We start from the raw sequence: 22,477 nt of genomic DNA, 5'->3' as shown, positions 1-22,477 counted from the left end.
AGAAATTTTTTTAAATAATCAAATTTTGTATTAATTTGACTATTTTTTTAGGAAACAATTCAATAAATTAATACCTTGATAAATTCTGCTATAACTAATTTATTTTTTGAATTTAATAAAAAAATATCATTTGATTTAGAATCTAATGAGATAAAATATGTTTAATATGTGGATGGAACATAATTGATTTCCTACAAAAAATTGTTGGAATGTTGGAACATAAAATACAAAAAGAGTAGGAATTTTGTCATGATTATTATTATGATTTACTGATTTTTGACTTAAAATAGTATTGGAATGCTATTAATTGGACGAGGCATTTATACTCGAGCTGCGAGGAGGATTAATTAATAGTAGAATACAAAAGACTACAAAGGTTTGAATAAAAACTATTAAATTTTCCAAATAATAACTATACATTTAATATTTAAACCATATTAAATTTATAAATTAATGTATATTTCAATTATTTTAATTAAATATAAACTAAAGAGTAAATACAATTTGTATGCTACAATAATAATTATCAAAATTCTTATAGTCCATAATATCAATGATTAAAAATTAAAAATATATATATTCAATAGGTTGCCTTTTTTTTAAGTAAAATAATTCACAACTTATTATTATAAGTACTCAATATTCAAGTAATCTAATATAGTACTAATAGCCACACATTAGTTATAAAAAAAAATATATATGTTACCAATCTTAATAAACTAATTTGCTCTGCACAAATGCAACAGCGGTATAAGTATGGGGTTTTTTTCATCTGGCATTACTACAACACCTTCACTACCTTCAATTGCCACCATTTTGCCAGTTCTGTCTCTATAAGAACCAAATAGAACTTTTACATAATCATTGGGTTTCGGTATAATTGGTTCCAAATTATCATTTTCAATAGTGACTACACGTTCTTCTTCAGGCAAATAAACACTACATGTTGCTTCACTAACATCCCTTATAATACCAGTTTGTCCTGCTAGATCTGAATCGGCAATACGAACAAAAATATCTGTTGTCTGCCATCCTGGTGGTAAACCTGTTATTAAACATTTGAGTTATTTATAAATAACAATTATAAGAAAATTTTAAATATTTGAATTTTTAATTTTTGTTACCAAATGACGTTAATGAAGGAGCTGCTAACCCTGGGGATGACACTGATGATGGGGTCATTAAACTTGCATAAGAACCTGATGGTGATGGAGCTGGGTGATACTGGATACTACGAGGGCTAGATGTATTGATTGGGCTCGGAGTATTTACGTATGAATTACTACCTGTTATAAGAAAAATAAAGTATTGTAAAAATGTGTTAAGATTACAATTATATTTTGACAACTTACTGTTATATCCACCACCTCCTGATGGAGATATTGCTTGATATGGTGAGTAAGAATTATCTGAAGAACCATATAATGTATTTGGAGTTTGTGCATAAGGAGTGCCAGGGTCCATTGGATATTCTAATTCACCGTCAGTTACTCGGGCAGGAGTATACCCAGAAGCTGGGTCCCAAGCTTGAGTAGGTGTTTTAGAACCATCATGTGATGGAGTCATACTTCCAAAATGTGGTGTACGATTACCAACTTCATAATTGGGTGTCATTGAACCTTGCACAGGAGTTTTACCACCTTCACGATATCCAGGAGTCATCATAACATTAGCTGGTGTTCTAGAGTATGATGATGTTAATCTTCCATCCTTAGATTGTTGTCCAACAATTGTTATGTTTCTTCGATCCACCGATATTGTTTGACAAGAAGAATGAAGCTCAACTCTAGCTGTACACTCTGTTGCATCTTTTACAATACCAACAGCACCTTTGTAAGGGCCACCCGTAATTCTAATTGTTTGACCAATTAAATCTCTATCTCTTCGAACACCTCCAAATCTACCTCCTGATCCTCCTCCACTACGACCACCACTTCCTCCTCCACCACCACCACCAGCACCAAATGGACTGCCTGGTGTATGACGAGGAGATGTAATTTGAGGAGAAGCAAAACCATTTTGAGGTGCAGTTATGGCTTGCTAAAATTTTAAAGTTTAATGAGTAATTAATTAAAAATATTAGTTTCTATATTACTTTATTAGTTGAATTTCCAGCTAGGGCAATGTGACGTAAACGACAAACAAAAATTCCTCCATTATCTGTCATTAAACGGGAGTACAAAAAGGCATGATGGCGATACAGATGTTTTATTTCACCATGCATCCCCTATATCATGGAAATAAATTATTAATATGGTTGTAAACATAAATTATATAATATTGATTTAAATTACCGTATGTGGACCATCAATAACTTTGACAATATCTTTTCTTTGTATTGAACTTCCCAAAGCATCAACTCCAATTGTATTTCTATGTTCTTTTTTTTTATTTAAAGATTGTGGTTTAGCTTCAACCAATTTTCCTGCCATATTTAAAATATGCATTTTTTCACGCTCAATTCTCACTATCACTCCAACATTTTGTGGACTAAAAAGAAAAAATAAACATATAAATTATGCCAATTCTGATTAATGATTTAAATATTCACTCTAATTGTACAAGATCTCCCCATTGGAATTGACCAAGTGAATCAACTCCAGAAGCCATGTCTGAACACAATTGTAAATCACGAGGTAAAACTTCAAGTTCGTGCATGGTGACATCAGAAAATAACACAATTCGATTTTGTTCTACACGAACAATGAGTCCTGTATCACCCTCATAACGTCCTCCAACTACTCTTACATGGTCACCTTGTTTAAAAAATTTGCGCAATTCATTTGCCATAAATTCCAGTGGCATCTAAAAGAATGATACAATATTTAGTCTGAATAAACATTGCAAAGTATCAACTTACTTTGAGATCATCGTGTTTTGGCATAATAGTGACCATATCTCCATCAATAGATAACACTTTTCCTTGTAAATTTATCAACTCTCCAGTACATACTTCCACATTATCACCAGAACTTAAAGATTGACTATTTGCTGAATTATCTTTATTTGACACTGGTAATTCTATATCTATGCCTTCAGGAGCTTCTTCAAATTTTTCAAGTTCTGATAGTGTAGGTTTGACTCCATCAGCTGTTATTGCATTCATGTAGAAGTTTTTGTATAAAAATCCTTTACGGCTGTAGCGATTTCCTTCAAATATTAAAAAGTCACCATCGCTGGTAACTTCACCACCAATAGCTCTAATAGCTTCTGGATCAAAAGGTTTAGCTGCAGGACGCCTTTTTTTCTTTCTTTTCAAAGCTTCTGGATCCTAATAATAAATATTATAAAATACAAATTTTAAATTTTAAAATTTTAAAGTGATTACCATCGAAGCTCTGAGAGCACCACGTGGTCTAGTATAATCAATCCTTGGTAATAGTTTCAAATGTACGTGATTTTGTGCCAAGTCCACATAATCGACCTGAGCAATGTCATCTTTGTACAAACCTGTGAAAACAAAATAATAGCATATAGATAAGCACGTTATTACATAAACAATTATTACTAATAAAATAATTTTTTTAAGCTAACCTCTTTTTAATCTAACCCATTGTTTAGATCTCAAGCCTGTTTGCACTTTGACAACTTTTAAAACATCCGTCATTTCTTTTATAGGAACCATTTGTTGTTTCCAAAATCCCATTTTAAGACTGCTAACGTTTTCAATGGCTGATTTTACATGGGTTTGTTTGTAAGATTCAATGTATATGTATCCCTTAACGCCTTCAGGGGAAACAATTGATTTGATTTTCAATGGATCTTCAGTAAACTGGTATGCAATATATTTTCTCATCAACAGTAAAGCAGTATTTTTTTCATCGCCAATACGACATTTTATCATCCATAAATTTGGATCCCTTTTATCAAAAGTTTAAATTTAATGTATTTTTAATATATGATATATTATATGATATAAATATTACTTTACACCAGGTAAAAGAGTTTGTTGTGTAATTTCATCAGCTAATTCTTCTCCGGCATCTCCAAAATGTTTTATTGTAGCTGAAGCATCAGCATATTTTTTACGCAAATATTCTTCTATTTCGTCTTCATTTTGAGTGCTAAAAAATTTATTAGAATGACAATTTATTTTTAAAATATTATGCACAAGTATCTTGAGCTAGAGTGCTTACACTCTGTCTCACTCATAGGAAACATGAATCAACAATAAATCTGTTTAAACATATTAGGATATCACCCAAGGAATGCAGTTTTGTTTTTACCACTGAGTGGCCAGATATTTGATAAACAAAGGTAGCAATGAATTTAGTAATATTAACATAGAACTTTCATTGCTGTCGGTTCAAAATAGGGAAAAAGAGTGGTTGGATATATTTTAAACCTAAAATATACACAATTATATGCTATATCTTACTCCCAAAGATTAGTTCCACGTCTGCGTCCTTCAATTTCTCTTGCAGTTGGTCCTAATTCATCAACCTCGTTAGCAACGATACCATATTCGCCAGCTCCATCTTCCCAATCGTCGTCTTCTTCTACTTCATCATCTACATCAGCTTCGTCAATAATAAAGCCGCCGAAACGTTCGTTTTTCTTTTTTTTCTTGCCCGGACGGTCATCTTCTTCATCTTCTTCTTCATCATATTCCTAACAAAGCAACATAATGTTTTAAAGTTTTTTAATAACAATTACATTAAAACATACATCTTCTGAATTTAAATCCTCGCCTTCTGGTTCTTGTTCATCAGCTACTTCTTCTTCGCTGTAATAATAATCAAATTTTCATTTAGTATTGTCTGTGCTTATTATAAAACTCTAGTTATTACTGGTTATTTTCCTCTGCTTCAGATCCACTTGGAGAATGGCTTCTACTTGCACTACGACTTAATACCCGTTTACGATATCGTGGATTTGAATCCTCCTAAAAAATAAAGCAAGTACAATTTTAGATGAATTCTATTTCTTACTACTGTTAAGGAATATTACCTCCGGTTCACTCCCACTGCCTCCATGATCACTCCCTTGATCGCTGTCGTAATCCGACATTTTTAATGTTATTACTAATTAACTTTAAACCAAAATTTTAAAAATATAAATTAATCACAAAAAAACAAAAGGGCACGACAAAACTTTTATACTCATTAAGATTTTAGGTTGTTTGCTTGTTGCTCAATTGCAAAACACATTATAAATGTACTAACACTATAAACATATTTGTATTTTTTTATCAATAATAAAATTATATTTTATCAAAATATCAAAGATGTTATATAAATAAATGTCGTGATGTATATAGCACAGACTGCATAGGACATATGTTTATAGCATGAAGACTAGACAATTTTAGTCTTCATGGTTATTAGTATATACCTTAGATTATATAAAAGTATATGATCTAAAGTATATACCTACTATTTTATAATAATATATTCTAATATATAATAAGACTAATAATATATTCTACTAGAATATTACCAATTACTATTGGGAAAGTTAGATAACACTGGGAGCGCTGTATGTCATTATTAAATATCCGCGAAAATAGGATAGATTTTGCCGCCAAAAACTGATTATGAATATGTACTCCAAATACTAGAAATTTTATTGAAACCGAAGAAGTTTTGAATTCTAATCAATTTATTTTAACTGGAAAACTGCACGTTGAAAATGTAAGTACCTATATAGCTATATTATCTATAGGCTATTATCGAAAAAATAAGTATAAAATAAGCTGTACATTTTTATCAGTGCTGAGCACGAATTAAAATATTTTAATTCGTGGTGCTGAGTGCGTCAGTAACAATATAATAAGAGTAATAACAATAGCTATGAAGTGGTGATGGCCGAGAGGGATTAGTATATAATTAAATAAAAGTAAATTAGAATGTATTTTATTATTATTTATTACGTTATTGCACCTAATGAAATAATGTCTGGCTAATAATAATATTACAATCATAGGCGCAAATAGGGGGGAGGGCTTTAGGGGCTAAGCCCCCAAACATTTCCTAATTTTTTTTAAGCTTTATCAGTATTATTATAGTTTATGATGCAAAATTCGTGTTTGTATTTTTAAGATTATGTAATTCGTAAATGAACAAATTTTATTTATCGTGGTATTGTTTTTATTATTATTGTACATTGTAAACTTGTAGCCATAAACCATAATATCTACCAAGAACTAAGAATAATAAACATTCTTATTACGGAGTCTATTGTTGCAGCTCATATTGATATACCATTTGGCTATTATATGTCATATTTTATACGCCTATTATACGGGCTATACTATAATAACTAATAGGTTTATCAGTTAATAATATTATATTTTATAAATATAATTTTGACAACTATTATAACTAGATGAAATAGCACATTTAAAAAAAATGTTTAGTAAATTTTATTTTCTATCAATATTGTAATTAAGTAAGCAGTATACGATATACCTATATGTTGTACTAAAAAATTTTTTAGGTGTTAATTACCTGTATAAATGCTTCAATGCTTCATTCAGTAGCTAGGGCTTCAGCCCCCCCTCCAAATCTCAAAAGCTATTTGCGCCTATAATTACAATATAATAATACAGTATATAGCCTATGGATCTATCATCTATGAAAATCATCAATCTTCGAGGGCAACATTATATTTAATAATAAACATATGAATCTGTAATTCATCAGCTAAAGAGAAATTATGAGGAAAATCAAACGCCAAAAACTGAAAAATTACATATTAAAATAAATTAGTAATAATATAAGTAAAAATTAGAAGTTGAAAAATACAGTCAATTGCAATTCCAAAACTTAACGTCTAATCTGATTAAGACAACAAATATATTATAATAAATAATGTTGCAAAATATTGCATATAAATAAAAAATTGATTAATTTAATTTGTAAATTCTTAAACATAACAAAGGTAGGAAGGCAGATAAAACATAAAAAATAATTTTAAGTGGAGACTCTGCTGACATTTATCACCAAGTATATTTCATAATAGTTTTGTTAATATAACTATTAAATTTGTTTATTTTACTTATAGTATTACGGTAAATTGGTATAATTTTTTCGAAAATATTGCTATTATTATGTTATTAGTATTTAATTAATGTGATAATACCTATACATTCTTTTAAATAAACTAAAAATTCATTGCCTTTTATAAAATCTATAATATAATATGTCTACGTAAATCTTAAATTTCATGAATAATGTGTCATAGGTATGTAGCATTTTTTTTTTAATTATGTAGGTATAAGAATTAATTGAAATTAATAGTTTTAGAGTATAATTGAGTTAATCAAATGTTATATGTCTAAGCTTATCTGGGCATATAAATAACCTGTTTCCTAAAGGCTAAAATTATTAATACTTAATAAGTTGTTTAACTATATCATACTTTTGTCTCTGGATGCGATATTGACTTTTACATAAATAAATAATTAATTTACTTACCAATGTAATCGCAAGTAATGTCTAATGTGTAATTGCCAGTTAATAACTGGTGAGAACTGAGAATATTGAATGTATAAATTAATAATACCTATTTAATAAATGAAGTGATTAAGCACGCTCGTCTCCATTTTTTCACTTTAATCATGAATTTGATAAAATTCTAATACTTAAAAACAAATAACAATAAAAATAATTTATATGTAGTTATATTATAGGTACTTAGTTAAAATTGTCATCAATAATTTAATTGAAAGTTTTAAATATAAACATTAATTAGTAATACTAATATAAAAATCTATATAGCTATATAGTTATATGAATATTGAATGGTTAGTAAGTGATAAAATTTCAGAATTCAACTTTTATTAGAAAGAGTCGATGGAGGCAGAGGCGTGGTGAACAATGCAATTGCTTAGCCCTTAAAATTAATTATCATAGTATTTTTTTTATAGTAAATTGTTGATAACTTATATCCAGTTAGTTTTAAATTATATATATGACGTTGAAGAGGGATAGTGGGTAATTGTTTAAATATATTGCTTAGGGTTTGAAATATGCTTTCCATGCCTAACCTGAATGGAGGTAAAATTTTTACTATTTATTACCTATTTAAGTTCCAATAACGTGCTGAATAATTTGTTAACCTGAAGCAAACTACTATATAACTACTTAACAGTATTCATTTTATTATTAAAAATGTTTTATTGCATATTGTCCAACTAACCACCCACCTATTTTAGTCAAGGCAGTTTCCTCAAAAAAGCCTACTTCGGCACGCCATTGAGTTGATCTCTCAACTACCATCATGCCTGTTTTATATAACTGACAAGGTAGCAACTATTGTTATTTGGTATTTTTCAAATATTTACATAATTATAAACCTTTTTACAAACCATAATGTAAAATATATAAGAAAAAAACAAGAGTAACAATTCTAAAAACTACAGAACAATTATACGGGTGAAAAAATATTTATTTGTACAAATTATATTTAAAACTTAAAAAATTGTATTAAACATTTCTTTTTTTCTTTTGAAAGAGAACTAATGAACTGCTAAAATTTCAAAGATCCTAATAATTTAAATGAATATTTTAAGGATATAAATTATACCATAATTTTATTTTTGATTAAAACACATTTATTCATTCTATAGCTCTATTCAAGAAAAAAAAAATTAAAACCATTGAAAAGTTTCAATGAAATTATACAATTTTCAAAAATTGGGTTATTTTACTTTTATTATAATAGTATAATAAAATGTATTATAACAATTAACTATACATGTAAACAATGATATTATATATTTTATATATAGGTATATACAAAAAGAAAAAAATTTAAAACCTGTAATTATATAATTATTTAAATTTTTAAAAAGACTAATGTTTTACTAGTAAATCAAAGTAATAAGTATAAAACATAAATAGTTATTACATTATAATTTATCTCCAAAAATTCATAAGTAAATTTGTTAAAACTAACTTATAATAGGTAAAATTTTATATAAGTTAGTAGATAATTTATTTTTACTTGATAAACAAACATATTCAATGGTATTAAAAATTAAATTTAAAATCCAATGGAAGTAACTCAGAAACACTTGTCATAATAACATTAGTACCCTCCGGTTTATATAAATAAACAATCATGTCATTATTAGGATTATTAAATTCACTTAATACTTGTCTGCAAGCACCACAAGGAGGAACAAATTGATTTTTATTCAATCCAGCAATCGCAATTGTAGTGAATTTAGTTTTTCCTTCACTTACAGCTTTTACGATAGCTGTACGTTCAGCACATATTGCAAGCCCATACGAAGCATTTTCTACATTACAGCCTGAGAATATGGTACCATCATCACATCGTAAGGCAGCACCAATTTTGAAGTTGCTGTATGGAACGTATGCTTTCTCCCTAGCCAAAGTGCACATCGATATTAAAAGTCGATCTTCACTATCTATAAAACAAAGTAGCTAAATATCAAAACAAATTTAAAAAATTTTCAAATAATATTTAAACATAGATTTTTAACAATAATCTATTTAATTAATGTTAAAAATATTTCAAATAACCATTATTCATTAATTTCATTTTTAAAAAAATTCAGGATAAACTAAAAGATAAAAAAAAATAATTATATATTTACTTAATTCATTGAGTGGCTTAAGTCTATTTGTATTTTCAGCAAAAGCAGAATCCATTTAATACTGAAAAAATATTAATAGGTGTTAATTCATAAATAAATCTAAAAACCTAATTCTCTGTTTTTAATACCTATAAAAGTGAATAAGTTACAACAGGACAGGTTAATGTTTAAACAGTAAATGTAAACTACCTATTTAGTAGGTACCTATATTTATAAAAATATTGCTTACACAAATATACTGCTCCTCAATACATAAGTATTTTCAGTAAAGATAATTAACAATTACAATAAATTACAAGTTAGTGATAATAATTGCAAAACCTTAGATAGTTCTATTGTCGATATTATGTTAATTTATTTAAATAGTTAATAGATTAGTTTGAATACATACTATGATATACATTATACATACTACATAGAATTTAGATTTTAATGTTCTAATTTAGTAATTACAATTTAGAGTGCTTTGATAAAAATATCAGTATAGTTGGGTACCTACTAAATGACTATAAATACTATCATACTATTACCTTTGTATCAAAGTAGATCATGTGGATGTATTAATGTAATATTTATGCTTAACACGTCGTCACATCATGATAAAATAATAAACACAGTTGCCTATTTCACAAATATGTAGCTATTTACATGCCCCGTGACACGAATACCACAGAAATCATTTATTGTATTTGTATAAGAATGAATTATAATGTAGAAGTCTGTGGAATAACTATATTATAATAGCAAGAAGTATGATAATTGATCAATGATAAGAATTAAGTGCACATATTTTTAAGGGGCAGTATAGGCTACTAATAATACATTCTAGTAGAGGGTACGTCATATACATTCCATCTACTCATATCACGTTACATAATTTTACAAACTATACAATTTATAATTTATAATCGATCCATGTTCAAACATTATTTCATAAAAAACTTAAAAATATCAATAAATCTCTTATTACGTGAATTGAAATAAATGTTTTAAATTTAAAGCATTCGGTTAAAATATAAAACTTAGCGATCGCAACGCAGTCAGTGGCAACTTAATTATGCGACTCATTTCGGGATATTTTCAGAAACGGAATTTGGATAAATAAATAAAAATGTATGTAATTATGTATTATTATAGGTACCTAACTATACTACTATACTGGATTTCCGTTATATTTTTGTTAGTTATACGAAAATATAGTAGTAATACGTGTACAACTTTTTTAAATTTTTAAAATAAATATTAATTAGGTATATAAAATATTTTGTATTTTCGGAATTTTCGTCAGCGATTCAATTAATACATAAATAAGTATACCTCCAAATGCCGAATCAGTGCTTGAAATTTGAATTGAGAGAGAACGTACTATACTTCCTTTATAATTATATAAATATATATAGCACATTTGCACCCATTTTGGCATCTAGTATCCACCCATCTCGTGTATCATGTTGGTCTATATATATATATATATGAACTTTTTTCTTTTTTCAAAGGCCTATTTTTTAAATTTATTTAAACGTATTGTTTTGATTTTTTTTATTAAAAAAAATTAAATTGAAAATAATATATATATAAAAAAAATATTGTATTTTTTCGTATTGTCGAGCGTATATGTTAATTAATTGCTATAAAATTAACAATTTATAAAATCATTAAAATATTAAAAATCTAATTTGAAACATAACTCGACATAGTTATTTACTGGGGGGGTCCATGGGGTCCGGACCCCCTCCCCCTCTGGCTCCATATAAATATGTATCTAAACGTCTAATATATATATACAACGTGATCACCAATTTAGGGAACACTGAATTTCTCGGCCGGATTATATTGGAATGAATCGAATTTTTTTTTATAAACTAGTGGTACATAAATACACATTTTCTGATAATTTTAACAAATTTTTAACCCTCTCGGTACGTGCATGCGCAATATAAATTGCATTTTCTTTTTAATAGCAACCAGTGTTTTTGATATCAAATTCGGATAGACCGGTTTTTTTTAAGTCATTTTGATTTATTAACCACGCATGGCTCTAAAATGTCTGTATTTACAATTCATTAAAATGTATATAAAATCATTTATAATTATTTATTTTTTGTTAGTTTTTTTAATATTTTTTTACGTTTTTTTTTTTTATAAATGTTATACTCAAGATTAACATAATTTGAGTTATTAAATAGTGATGGGTCGTACCCTGGTTTTTTAAATCGAACCAACCGAACTTACCGAACCAAACCTAGAATTATTTTAAGTCGCATTCTAACTCAATACTTTTTATTATGTACATTGTACCTACCTACATATTGATATTTCTAAATAATCATTATCAATTTTTATTTTTTAAAAATAACTTTTGAAGATTGTACAAATATTTCATATTTGAACTATCAAGTGAGATAATCATCGTCATAATTTAAAGGTATTTAAAAATTGTAATTCGTTTTTACATTTTAAGATGCTCATAACACTTACGAACAATAATCAATGAAATGGTATTAAGTCCTAGAACATTGGATTTTGTAATATAGCTGTTGTTTTATATGATTAAAAATAAATAATTAACATCAAAATGGATTTATGTTAATTTATTGTAAAAAATTGAATTTCTATATAAAAATATAGTAAATTTATTTAATAAAGATTATTTGGGGGGTGTGGGGAGCAAAGCACCCACGTATCTATATTATGAAAATTTTCTCAACCCTCCCCATAATAAATTCCTAAATACGCTACTGACATAGTTACAACAGGATATTTTACTTGATTTCACTTATTCCGAAAAAAAAAACATATCTGACCAATTTGTTTGAAATAAGCAGCAATTATACTATTACTATATTAAGTAGTTCGCGTGTGACTTTTTAATACACTCCTAGTAAATTGAGGCTTCATAATAGTGATCTCTAATTTGCTAGGCTAACCTGCCTATAACCCATAGTAGTCTATGTGGTTTATCTGATTTGACATATTTAGTTAATAAAGTATTCACTAAATATGTTAACTGTATAAAAAATAAAAAATATGTATATCACAAAAGGGTTTTTTTTTTACTTAGAACAAATAGAAGATCAGGACTAAAAAAAAAATGGTTGTTGAAAAGAAGACAATGATTAAAAATAATTTTGGACTATAGGTGCAATTAGGAGGAGGGGCTTAATATATATAGGGGCAGTTTTGAATATCGAGAGAGATCTTGTTAACTCGATAAATAATAAAGCCATTTAAGAAATGTACTGTACAAGATAGAAAAGGTGTATTAAAAATTAAAATTAAAATTATACCTAACCGTGGATATGGGGGTGTGGGGGCTTAGCCCCTGTAGGTCTGTGTTGTCATGGTACTTTTAGCCCCTCACTACAATATAAGCCCTAGTTGTACCACTGTCTTGGACTATAATATTATAAAGTTTAATATTAAATTAAATTTATAAGTTTAAATATTAATATTTTAATGTAAACAAATTGTGCATTAAATAAAAGTGACACCAATTTCACAATTAACAATTTGAGTGTTATAAAATGGAATTTAACCTTTCAATCAATTATTTTAATTATAGAACTTTTATAATTTAAAAGATTAATTAATATCAACTTAAGAAGCTAACAATGTTTTAGTAAGCCAAAAAAATATAAAAAGATAACTACTAGGATTTTATAATAGTAATAATCACATATTTTGTTTTGTCGATGAACTATTTTGGATAATTGAGTTACTATAAGTTCAGTTATTATTGGAAACACTAAATTTTTCTTGAACCGTTGATAACAAAAATCTTTCAATTCTGAAATGTTTATATCCTATTTAAAATATATACAGTAAAAAAAAATACAAATGTTTTCTATAAAAGTTTTACCAACATTTTATTTTTTAACTCATTATCACTCAAAAAAAAAAAATCAAACACTTACATAACTAAGTAACTAATTTCAAAACTATCTGCTTACAATAATTAGGAAAAACAAAGATTGTTATATAACTTATTTTTATTTTTAATATTTTGGTATCTATAGAATATAATTAATGGAGTTTGCAATTTGTTTAAAAAATATTAATTTAATTTAAAAATTAAAATACAATAATTTTAGTAAACTATTATTAAATAATTACTAGGCAAAAACATAAATTAAAGGACATATAAATGCATTTATAATCATGTACGTGGGTTTATTTTTAAAATAAATATAATTTTGTATTGATATATTATAAATATATTTATATAATTAGTAATAAATTAAATTATAGGGACCATTAAATAATGTTGACAATTGTCAATATAGGACTTTAACAATAACATACTTCTACACAATTGTAAAATAACCACTTATACAATATTTAATTTGTATTTAGTTTTTTCATTACTCCTGTTTTCAATGAACATATAAAAAAATAAAACAAATATTAATATTGTGAAATTTTTAATTTCATAATCATGCAAAATATGAACTACAAAATTACATACAGTTATACTAATATAGGCAATGTTAATCAGTTGTCTGGAATAACCTACCATTTCTTGTTGCATATCGTATCTCATTTATAGTAATTTTTCGTGTTTCATTCCAAAGCCAAATCGCAATAAATATTGACCATGTTTTTAATGGGCCAAATATAGTAGCTATCCAGCCATATGCTCCAAAAAACCATAGACAACACACAATTTGCCAACTTATAAGAAAGAAAAAAATCATATCCACATAAATATATGGTGAAGTAATAAACGTGTATTGGGTATTTGGCAATGATTGCATTCTATAATAATAATTTAATTATATTTATTAATTTGTCAGTAAACAATTTTACTTTTACAATTTATAGGTACCTTTTATCAAGTCGGTGACCAAGTATAAAATTAAGAGGCAATTGAAAAGTTAAAATCTAAAATAATAATAATTAATAAATAAATTATATATTTAAACAATAAACTGATACACTGATATAGTTTTAATTAACTTACGTGTCTAAAACCATATGCATATATAAAAGAATCCTTAATAAGTTTTCCCTTGATATAAATTCCCCAAGGAAAAACCCAACCTATTAAGTCAGTTACAAGTTCTCCAACAGCCCAAGGACCTAATCCAAAAACAAAATAGTTTAGTCAAGATATACAACATTTATAAATTCATTATTTTTAGTAATTACCTATACATAAATAAATGTAAAATAAAAGCAACGTGTAAAATATACGATTCACACTTGACAATAAAATCATTTTTCTTGAGTATCTCTTGATCGGCGATAATTTTACATTATAGTTGATTCTGTCTATTAAAAAATATATTTTATTATTTCTTAAAAAAATCTTTATATTATTATAACTATTTCATATTCAAAATAAAATTATATTATTTAAAATTTGCATTATAGATTTGAATTAAATTTAAATGTAAATATTATACTAAATATAACACTGGTTCTGAACTCAGTTGTAAAATAACACTTCAATAAATAACTAAAAATTAAAATGTTTATAAGAAATATCAGCAAGTGGGTATAATCATTTAAGTCTGTGCAGAATTATTATTTTAAGGCTATTTTATTAATTTCTGAAATTTAAGTTATAACACGCTAGTTAACACTATAACACATTATAACACTAGTTATAATACTGAAATGAAAAAAATACCCAGTATTTGGTATCTGAATCCTTAGTTTTGCTTTTTTTCTCTGATTTAATAAATTACCTAACCCAAGTTACAAGAAATTGGCAATACCTACCATATAATCCTACACTTGACATTACTGAATTGTACTCACTTTTTTATTTCCTAGAAGTATCTTTCTAATTTGACTTTTCTTTATTGTAGTGATACTTGCTTATTATACCAGATATTTTGTATGAATTGAGAATAAAATTTTTTTTATTAAAATAAAAATAAAAATTGATTGTAATCAAAATTTCTTATTGCCAAAATTATAGAAGACAATATTTTGAAGTTCAACAGTTGTGTTAAATAGTACCTTGAAAAAATAAAGCTCAATATACTTTATAAAGGTTAATTATTTTCATAAAAATGTTTAAGTGATGTAAACTGTATAAAATTCATATAAAAATAAAATAAAAATTTTTTTCTTTCATTTTCATAATAAATATTTTTATCTAAAAATAAATTGAAAGAATATTTATTGTAAATACAAAAATTTGTAAATTGTAAGTGAGAGTAAATATATGTACATAGAATGGTATATTTTGGTATTAATCAGTATGAGTTGAGTTACTTATATTAAATTAAAAAATATTAAAGATGCTTAGCTAGGCATTAGAGACAAAAACCACTTACATTTTGTGCATTTGCTAACAAATCGATAAACAATAAGCGGCAACAGATTAGCCAAAGATGCAATCACAAACATCATAAGTAACTGCAAAAATACCTTATATTTAATAATAATAAAACTATCAAAAATTATATTTTGGTCATATTAGAATTTATCTAATTAATATTTAAATTATTAACGAAAATAAATTTAGAACAATTTGCATACAAAGCCGAAAGAAAGTTGTCCTATTATATGGTTATCTTAAATCAAAAATATTATGTGTATTTTTAATAAAATCATTCCGATGTATCAGATTAACGTCGTTAAATGATTGTGATAAATATTATGGCTTTAAAATTACATTTTATAACCATAACATATCATACCAATCCCAATGTCATACTTATTATTAAATATTGATTTTTACTTTATCAATGATGTCTAATTAGTAAATAAACTATAAATATATATGTATGATAATGAATTAAATATTTATAAATAGCTTATTTTTAAACATTGTATAAGTAAATATTAAAAATATCTAAAGACTAATATTAGTAGATTTAGGTGTTTATTATGCATATGGGACAAATTAATTGTTTATAAATATTGTATTTTGAGATTTGTTTGGTATAGTTTAGTTAGTTTAGTTAAATACTTTAAGATTAATGTTTTTTTTTAAATTATTCTTATAAAGTTTGTTTGATCAAATTTTTGCATTTTACTTAGAACAGAAAATGATTAATTTTTTTTTAAAATCATAAAAAATAGTATTTATGATACTCTAATATGACCAATCACAACTATTACAATACAAACCAAACATTAATACTTACCACGTCAGGAAAATAAACATTAAGTGGCCATTGTGAAAAAAATTTTAGAGCTGGTTTAGAATTGTCTAAAGAAAAAGGATGGTTAATTTCATGTTTACGCCCTTGAATATCTTCCACTCTAACCTGCATACAATTTATGGGAATTCCAAATAGTATACAATATATTTAATATTTTAACACACTATTATTTATTAAAAATATAATTTAAAACTCGAGTGCCATTATTAAAATTTTAGAGGCCAATTAATTTATACTAGTTTTAAGAAGTATATTATTTGGTTCATAATTTAAACATTGAAGTATCTAAATATCATAAAGAAATTACTTTTTAATTAGTACTAAGTTATATTGATTATTTCTTATTACATGGTTAACTATAAACATATGTAACCTACAAAAAATGTACAACACATACCATACATCAAATATATGTATTGTATGTATTGTACATTTGTACTAAATGTAATATTTTATTTTTTAAATTTAATAAAAGTTGTCATTATAATGACAACAAAACAAATTTCACTTAAAATATTCAACTTGTTTAATTTTAATTACTTACATTTAATGTATGCAATCCACTTGAATATGTATTATAATCCCATTCGATTATATAAAGAGGACTACCTTCAACATTACTACAATTTCTCCATTTATATTCCTTATCAATTCGTATTAATACGTGTTTAATAGGATCAACCGAAAAGGCTAATATTCTAGAATAAATGAATAAAAGTTAGTCATTCAATTTAGTACAAAAAATAAGCTTTATTAAGATTTAAAATATATTCAATCAAATGTAAGAAAAGGTTAAATTGTCATTTTTTATGTAATAAGATAAGGAAATAGAAAATAGCCAAGTGACATGAGCTGGCCACCACTACACAACAAAATATATATTTGATCATTTGATGTCTAAGTTGCATGCATAGACTACAATTTACAAATATATAATAAAACTTCCATTCAATACAATTTTCTGTTTAATGAATTATTTTTGAGAACCATGACCTTCATTGTTAATTTATCTCTATATAAAAAATCTGATGTTTATATATAACAAATAAACTATTTAATAAAAAACTTGTTTTGTAAATAATATCGAAACACTTTTATGAAAAAAGTACAATTTATAAAAATAATAAACAGAAGAAACTCACTAACTATTTCTCAATAACCAATTAAATAGATAAATATGATAAATATGTAATAAGATAATAAGATTTATAATATGATATGTATTTGATGTTTATTTTTTAACAATTTAAACATTTTTTTAATGCAATTTAGAATATGAAATACTTATGTAATTTTATTTCACAAATTCTTCTATATTACAAATTTTTTTTTTTGTTCCCCATGCAACTGTTATATGAAATTTTCACTGTATTAACATTATATTTTTTATTTTTTTTTTTTGATGTGTATTAATGTGCTGTAACTTAAATATTGGTTATTTTAGAATTTGATTACTGATAAAGTTGTATTTAATATTTAAAATACTACAGAGTACCTATCAAATAATATAAAACACTCACTTTATCACTATTGTTACAAAATGCATAAAATTTAAATTACTTTCAGCATATTTAAAATATAAGAAAAAACTGCTAATATAAAATTTTACTATTTTTTTAACACATATAAGATATATAGATATATACAGGGTTGGACTAAGCCACTGGGATATTTCCTAGTAGGCTGTCATGAAAATAAGACTATGGAAAATGCAGTAGGCTATTTGGGGTCCGTAATAATCAGTATAAAGGCCATATTAAAATGTAAAAGTGGGAATATTGATATAAGTGAGCAAAAACTTATTCAGTTCTAACATCTTTGTAGCATAGACTGTAAGCAGGAACCTGTTAAAAAATGATTTCCCGGTACGTTTGTATGAACTAGTCCAAACCTATATATATATATATTATTTCAACTTTTCTTAGTTAATAATACATAGATAATTTAAATTTCCAATTAAGTAAAAATAGCCAATCACCAAATCTACTGCAAAATTTTTTTTCAATAAATTATCATTCAAAGAAAAAAATGAATTTTGTGCTCTTCTTTAAGGTGATTCCATCCCGTGATTTAATATATTTGTCTAACACATGCGTGATATAGTATTTTTTACATGTTTTTTGCCAAACATACCAACTGATCTAATGAAGCAATAAGAATTCTGAAAACAAATTTGAATTTGTCGTCAAGTCTTTTTGGAATTGTCTTTCTCACAGCTTTAATATTTTTTTCCAAATTTCTAAAAAAATTATGTTAAAAAAAAGTAATTAAAAATTGCTGTATTTAAATTTTTGGAGAAATTAAAATCAAAAAGTCAAAAATCTGGGAAAGTCAATTTCAAGTAGACTTGAGACTTGACGACAAATTCAAATCTGTTTTTAGAATTCTTATCACTTCATTGGATCAATTGGTATGATTGGCAAAGGATTCGTCTAAAATCCTATGCCGTGCGTACGTTAGACAAAAACAGAAAATCACAGTATCGAATTCCCTTAAAATAAATAATTTTAAATATCCAATAACCTTATATATTTAATATTTGCCTTTCGATCTTCTTCAGTTTCCATATCTCGTATAGTAAGCCATGGTATTTTCGGATTAGTGACTAATATAACTGGCCATTGACCATGACGTATGTCAATAAATGAAAATGAACCTTGATCAAATGCTAATAATCTAAACCTACAAATAAACATAACTGCACAATTATTAATAGACAATTTTACGTTTAATCTAGATTCTACTAACGTTCTTCCATCTTTCCAATCACCTAATTCTAACTCTGCAAATCCTTCATTTTGCATTGTATACATTTGTGGCACTAAACCACCCAATGTATGTAAATGACCACATAAATATACAATAGACATTGGATTTTCACCTATAATTGACCTAACCTAAAAGCAAGAAATTAGTATGAAATAACTATATTAACAACAAAATTTACAAATTTTACATTTTTAATTCCTGGTGTAAATATGCATGAAGTTGGATAATGACCAAACCATACAATAGGATCTTTGGTATTATTTGCTAAAGATTGCAATTCAAGAATTTCATATTCATCCAGGTTTCCAATAAAATTAAATGGTCTTTTTGGTCCAGGATCTAAGCAAGCATCAACTGCAATCATATTAAGACTCATTCCGGCATTATTTGTAACTTTGTATTTGTATGATCGAGGATGAGACTGGCCTTGTACAGAATATTTCTGATAAAAATTTTTAGGAGAATCTAAATTGTTTACATCAAAACTATCTAAAAATATAAATTGAATTACATATTGTATTATATTATATAATTATTAAAATATACTTAATATTTTTGTAAAATTACCATGATTTCCACGAATGTCTAACCATTTAGTTTTTTCAGAAACTTTCCCAGATGTTAATACATTGTGGTATGCTAACCATTCTCCTTCATATTGCGTTGATCCAATACCATCTTTTTTTTTTGCATCAGTTAGATCTCCTATAGTAATATTTTGTTAAGCTTTATATTTAATATTATTAAAATTAGCATATAAATAATATAGTATAAATAATAATAACTTTGTTTATTGCAACAATATATGAAACAAAATTAGAAAAAAGACTAATGGTTTTAAATTTAGGACTTAGAGATAGTTGTAAAGTAATTAATGCAAATCCAAATATCCCATAAAATGGCTATATAAAAGTAGAGATTCAGAATTCAAAAAAAGCTATAATCCATTACTTTTATAGTTGTAAATCAAACCATAATCAATTGTTTAAAATACAACTAAACTCGTCTGAATTGATTAAGTTATAAATATTATTTGTTTGGTATTTTATATAATATACAAATATATTTTCAAAGTATTATAATTTTAGTGACGAAAAAAATAATACTATTTACTAATTATATTTTTATTTTTACTATTAATATTATAAATATTATTTTATATTTTATATTGAAAAAATATTTATTTACCTGAAAAAAAAGTGTGAGTTTTTAGAATTATTAATATAAATATTATAGCTTTAACCTAATCTTAACATAGTTAATTTCAAAGTTAATTTTATGGAATGGTGTTCTTAAAACCGTAAGTAAAAATTATAGTGTGTACTTTATGAAAAGCCCTAATATTGGTTCATGATAAACTTTAAATTAGGAATAGGTTATTGAATTCTTTAAACTTATTATAATTACCTCAAAAGGCACAATTTAAATTTTTTACCTGAGTAGGGCTGGACAATTTTTTTCCAAACAGAATTATAGGGAGAAAACTAAACAAATGTTTTGAATTCTTAATAGATATATTATCATATTTTATTGATACAATATGAAAATTTCTCAAGTCATTCCAGATGAAAGGTGTAGTCATTGTCTTCTTCATACCAATAACAGTAAAATAAATGACATAATTTAATTAAATTTAACCTAAATTCAAATATCCATCCATAGTTTTAAAAATAAAATATATATATATCAATGTAGGTATTTCATTCAAATGCATGAATCAACATAATAATAATAATAATAATACTAAATTAATTAAAAATTGATCAGTTATTACCGAGGTTATTAGACATTCAAAATACTATTAATTTTTTTATTTGAAATATAGGTAAAAATTTATATTGTAGAGAAATTTGTTAAATAAGTAAATTTAGTTATAATTTAGTTTTAATTTTCAAAAATATTTTGTAAGAAAAAATTGTGTTAAATGGAAGTTTCTGATAAAAAAGTTTCATTGTATTATTATTAATACGATTATGAATGTTAGGTATCATGTATAATATACAATATTATATATATAGCAGGTACTATTAGTTTTCAATTTTAATTTGAACCATTAATATTATTTTACTTATTAATTTTATTTGAACCATTATTTATAAATTACTTAAAAAAACATACCACTCGCTAATACAGCTACAGGCTTAATGGCATCCAAAGTTAATTCACAAAATTCTTTGAGCTCGGTTACGCGTTCCCAATCGTGGAAAATACTAAGATGTAAATCTGAAATCTATAGAAATAAATGTCAAAGCATTAATATAAAAAATTAAATATTATATAAATATTACAGAGATCAGTAAAAAAATCTAAAGCTTCCTGAATTTAAAAACAATTATGTACAGAGGAGTTACAAAAAAAACAATATCTAGTTAAAATAAAAATTACTTTTATCGTTACCTGTAGGAACCAAATCAGTCTATTTGTAAGATTCATATTTGACTAGAACAGTTTTTCATTCGATTAAAGTGATGAAAAACTGCAAATTAAATTGTGTAGTAAATTGTATTCATTGTGACGATACGGCACAGATACTTATAGCATTTTACATGATGGTTCAACTTTTAACGATTCAAGAATTCGCTTTTCGATTACTCGATATTCATTATTTAACTATTGGAGTTAGGGGATTGGAGCGATTGCCAAATGCTATTTTATTTTAATTTTTCTTTTATCACTTTAAATATTGATAGTTGATACTGTTGATACTTGATAGCATAGTAGTATAGTAGTGTATAGGTGGATCAATCCATCTATGCATAGAGTAAGTTGTACGGCTCAACCAGTCAGTGTCCGGCAGTGTCCTTTCTGGTTATTCTGTGATACGATTACCTACCTTATCAGAAAGAAAAAATGTACGGGAACTAACTTCATATACATTAAAATTCATATTGCACACTTCACAAATTCATTCAATTAGTAGCACAAAATAGATTATCATTTACGCTATAGTACTTAATTTATTATTAGTAGTTGATACTGTTAATAGTTATTGTTTAATGTTTTATATTACTTCGTTATT

General features: G+C 25.7%; 3 protein-coding genes across 6 annotated transcripts; all 3 read right to left on the bottom strand.

Annotated features, from left to right (window-relative positions):
- Positions 1 to 515: 515 nt before the first annotated feature.
- LOC113549052 (transcription elongation factor SPT5) lies at positions 516 to 5,149 on the bottom strand. Its single transcript, XM_026950198.1, has 14 exons — positions 4,951 to 5,149; positions 4,791 to 4,885; positions 4,669 to 4,726; positions 4,379 to 4,611; positions 3,927 to 4,064; positions 3,535 to 3,860; positions 3,329 to 3,450; positions 2,861 to 3,271; positions 2,552 to 2,805; positions 2,295 to 2,490; positions 2,096 to 2,227; positions 1,353 to 2,040; positions 1,125 to 1,286; positions 516 to 1,045 (listed from the first exon to the last, which is right to left on the bottom strand). Exons 1-14 carry the CDS (start codon positions 5,008 to 5,010, stop codon positions 720 to 722), a joined length of 3,201 nt encoding a protein of 1,066 aa, XP_026805999.1. The 5' UTR covers positions 5,011 to 5,149; the 3' UTR covers positions 516 to 719.
- Positions 5,150 to 8,769: 3,620 nt separating this feature from the next.
- Positions 8,770 to 10,311, bottom strand: LOC113548716 (cytidine deaminase-like). Of its 3 annotated transcripts, none has more exons than XM_026949748.1 (3): positions 10,099 to 10,311; positions 9,569 to 9,629; positions 8,770 to 9,379 (listed from the first exon to the last, which is right to left on the bottom strand). In XM_026949748.1, exons 2-3 carry the CDS (start codon positions 9,621 to 9,623, stop codon positions 8,976 to 8,978), a joined length of 459 nt encoding a protein of 152 aa, XP_026805549.1. In that variant the 5' UTR covers positions 9,624 to 9,629; positions 10,099 to 10,311; the 3' UTR covers positions 8,770 to 8,975. The 3 variants fall into 3 exon arrangements, with proteins under 3 accessions (XP_026805549.1, XP_026805551.1, XP_026805550.1); XM_026949750.1 differs by lacking the exon at positions 10,099 to 10,311 and adding an exon at positions 9,798 to 9,975; XM_026949749.1 differs by lacking the exon at positions 10,099 to 10,311 and adding an exon at positions 9,697 to 9,973.
- Positions 10,312 to 13,758: 3,447 nt separating this feature from the next.
- On the bottom strand, positions 13,759 to 22,362 carry LOC113560961 (transmembrane protein 62-like). 2 transcript variants are annotated; one of them, XM_026967104.1, is made up of 14 exons: positions 21,856 to 22,362; positions 21,577 to 21,688; positions 20,026 to 20,163; positions 19,646 to 19,947; positions 19,438 to 19,586; positions 19,213 to 19,371; positions 17,234 to 17,387; positions 16,672 to 16,794; positions 15,856 to 15,949; positions 14,717 to 14,839; positions 14,529 to 14,647; positions 14,394 to 14,449; positions 14,082 to 14,323; positions 13,759 to 13,935 (listed from the first exon to the last, which is right to left on the bottom strand). In XM_026967104.1, exons 1-14 carry the CDS (start codon positions 21,889 to 21,891, stop codon positions 13,907 to 13,909), a joined length of 1,836 nt encoding a protein of 611 aa, XP_026822905.1. In that variant the 5' UTR covers positions 21,892 to 22,362; the 3' UTR covers positions 13,759 to 13,906. The 2 variants fall into 2 exon arrangements, with proteins under 2 accessions (XP_026822905.1, XP_026822906.1); XM_026967105.1 differs by having other exon boundaries at positions 13,760 to 13,935; positions 15,856 to 15,937; positions 21,856 to 22,360.
- Positions 22,363 to 22,477: the final 115 nt, after the last annotated feature.

Source organism: Rhopalosiphum maidis, chromosome 4, assembly GCF_003676215.2.
Source record: "Rhopalosiphum maidis isolate BTI-1 chromosome 4, ASM367621v3, whole genome shotgun sequence".
In the NCBI taxonomy this organism is placed as follows: domain Eukaryota; kingdom Metazoa; phylum Arthropoda; class Insecta; order Hemiptera; family Aphididae; genus Rhopalosiphum; species Rhopalosiphum maidis.
The sequence above is the reverse complement of the archived record's forward strand: the minus strand, read 5'-3'. Positions and strand labels throughout refer to the sequence as shown.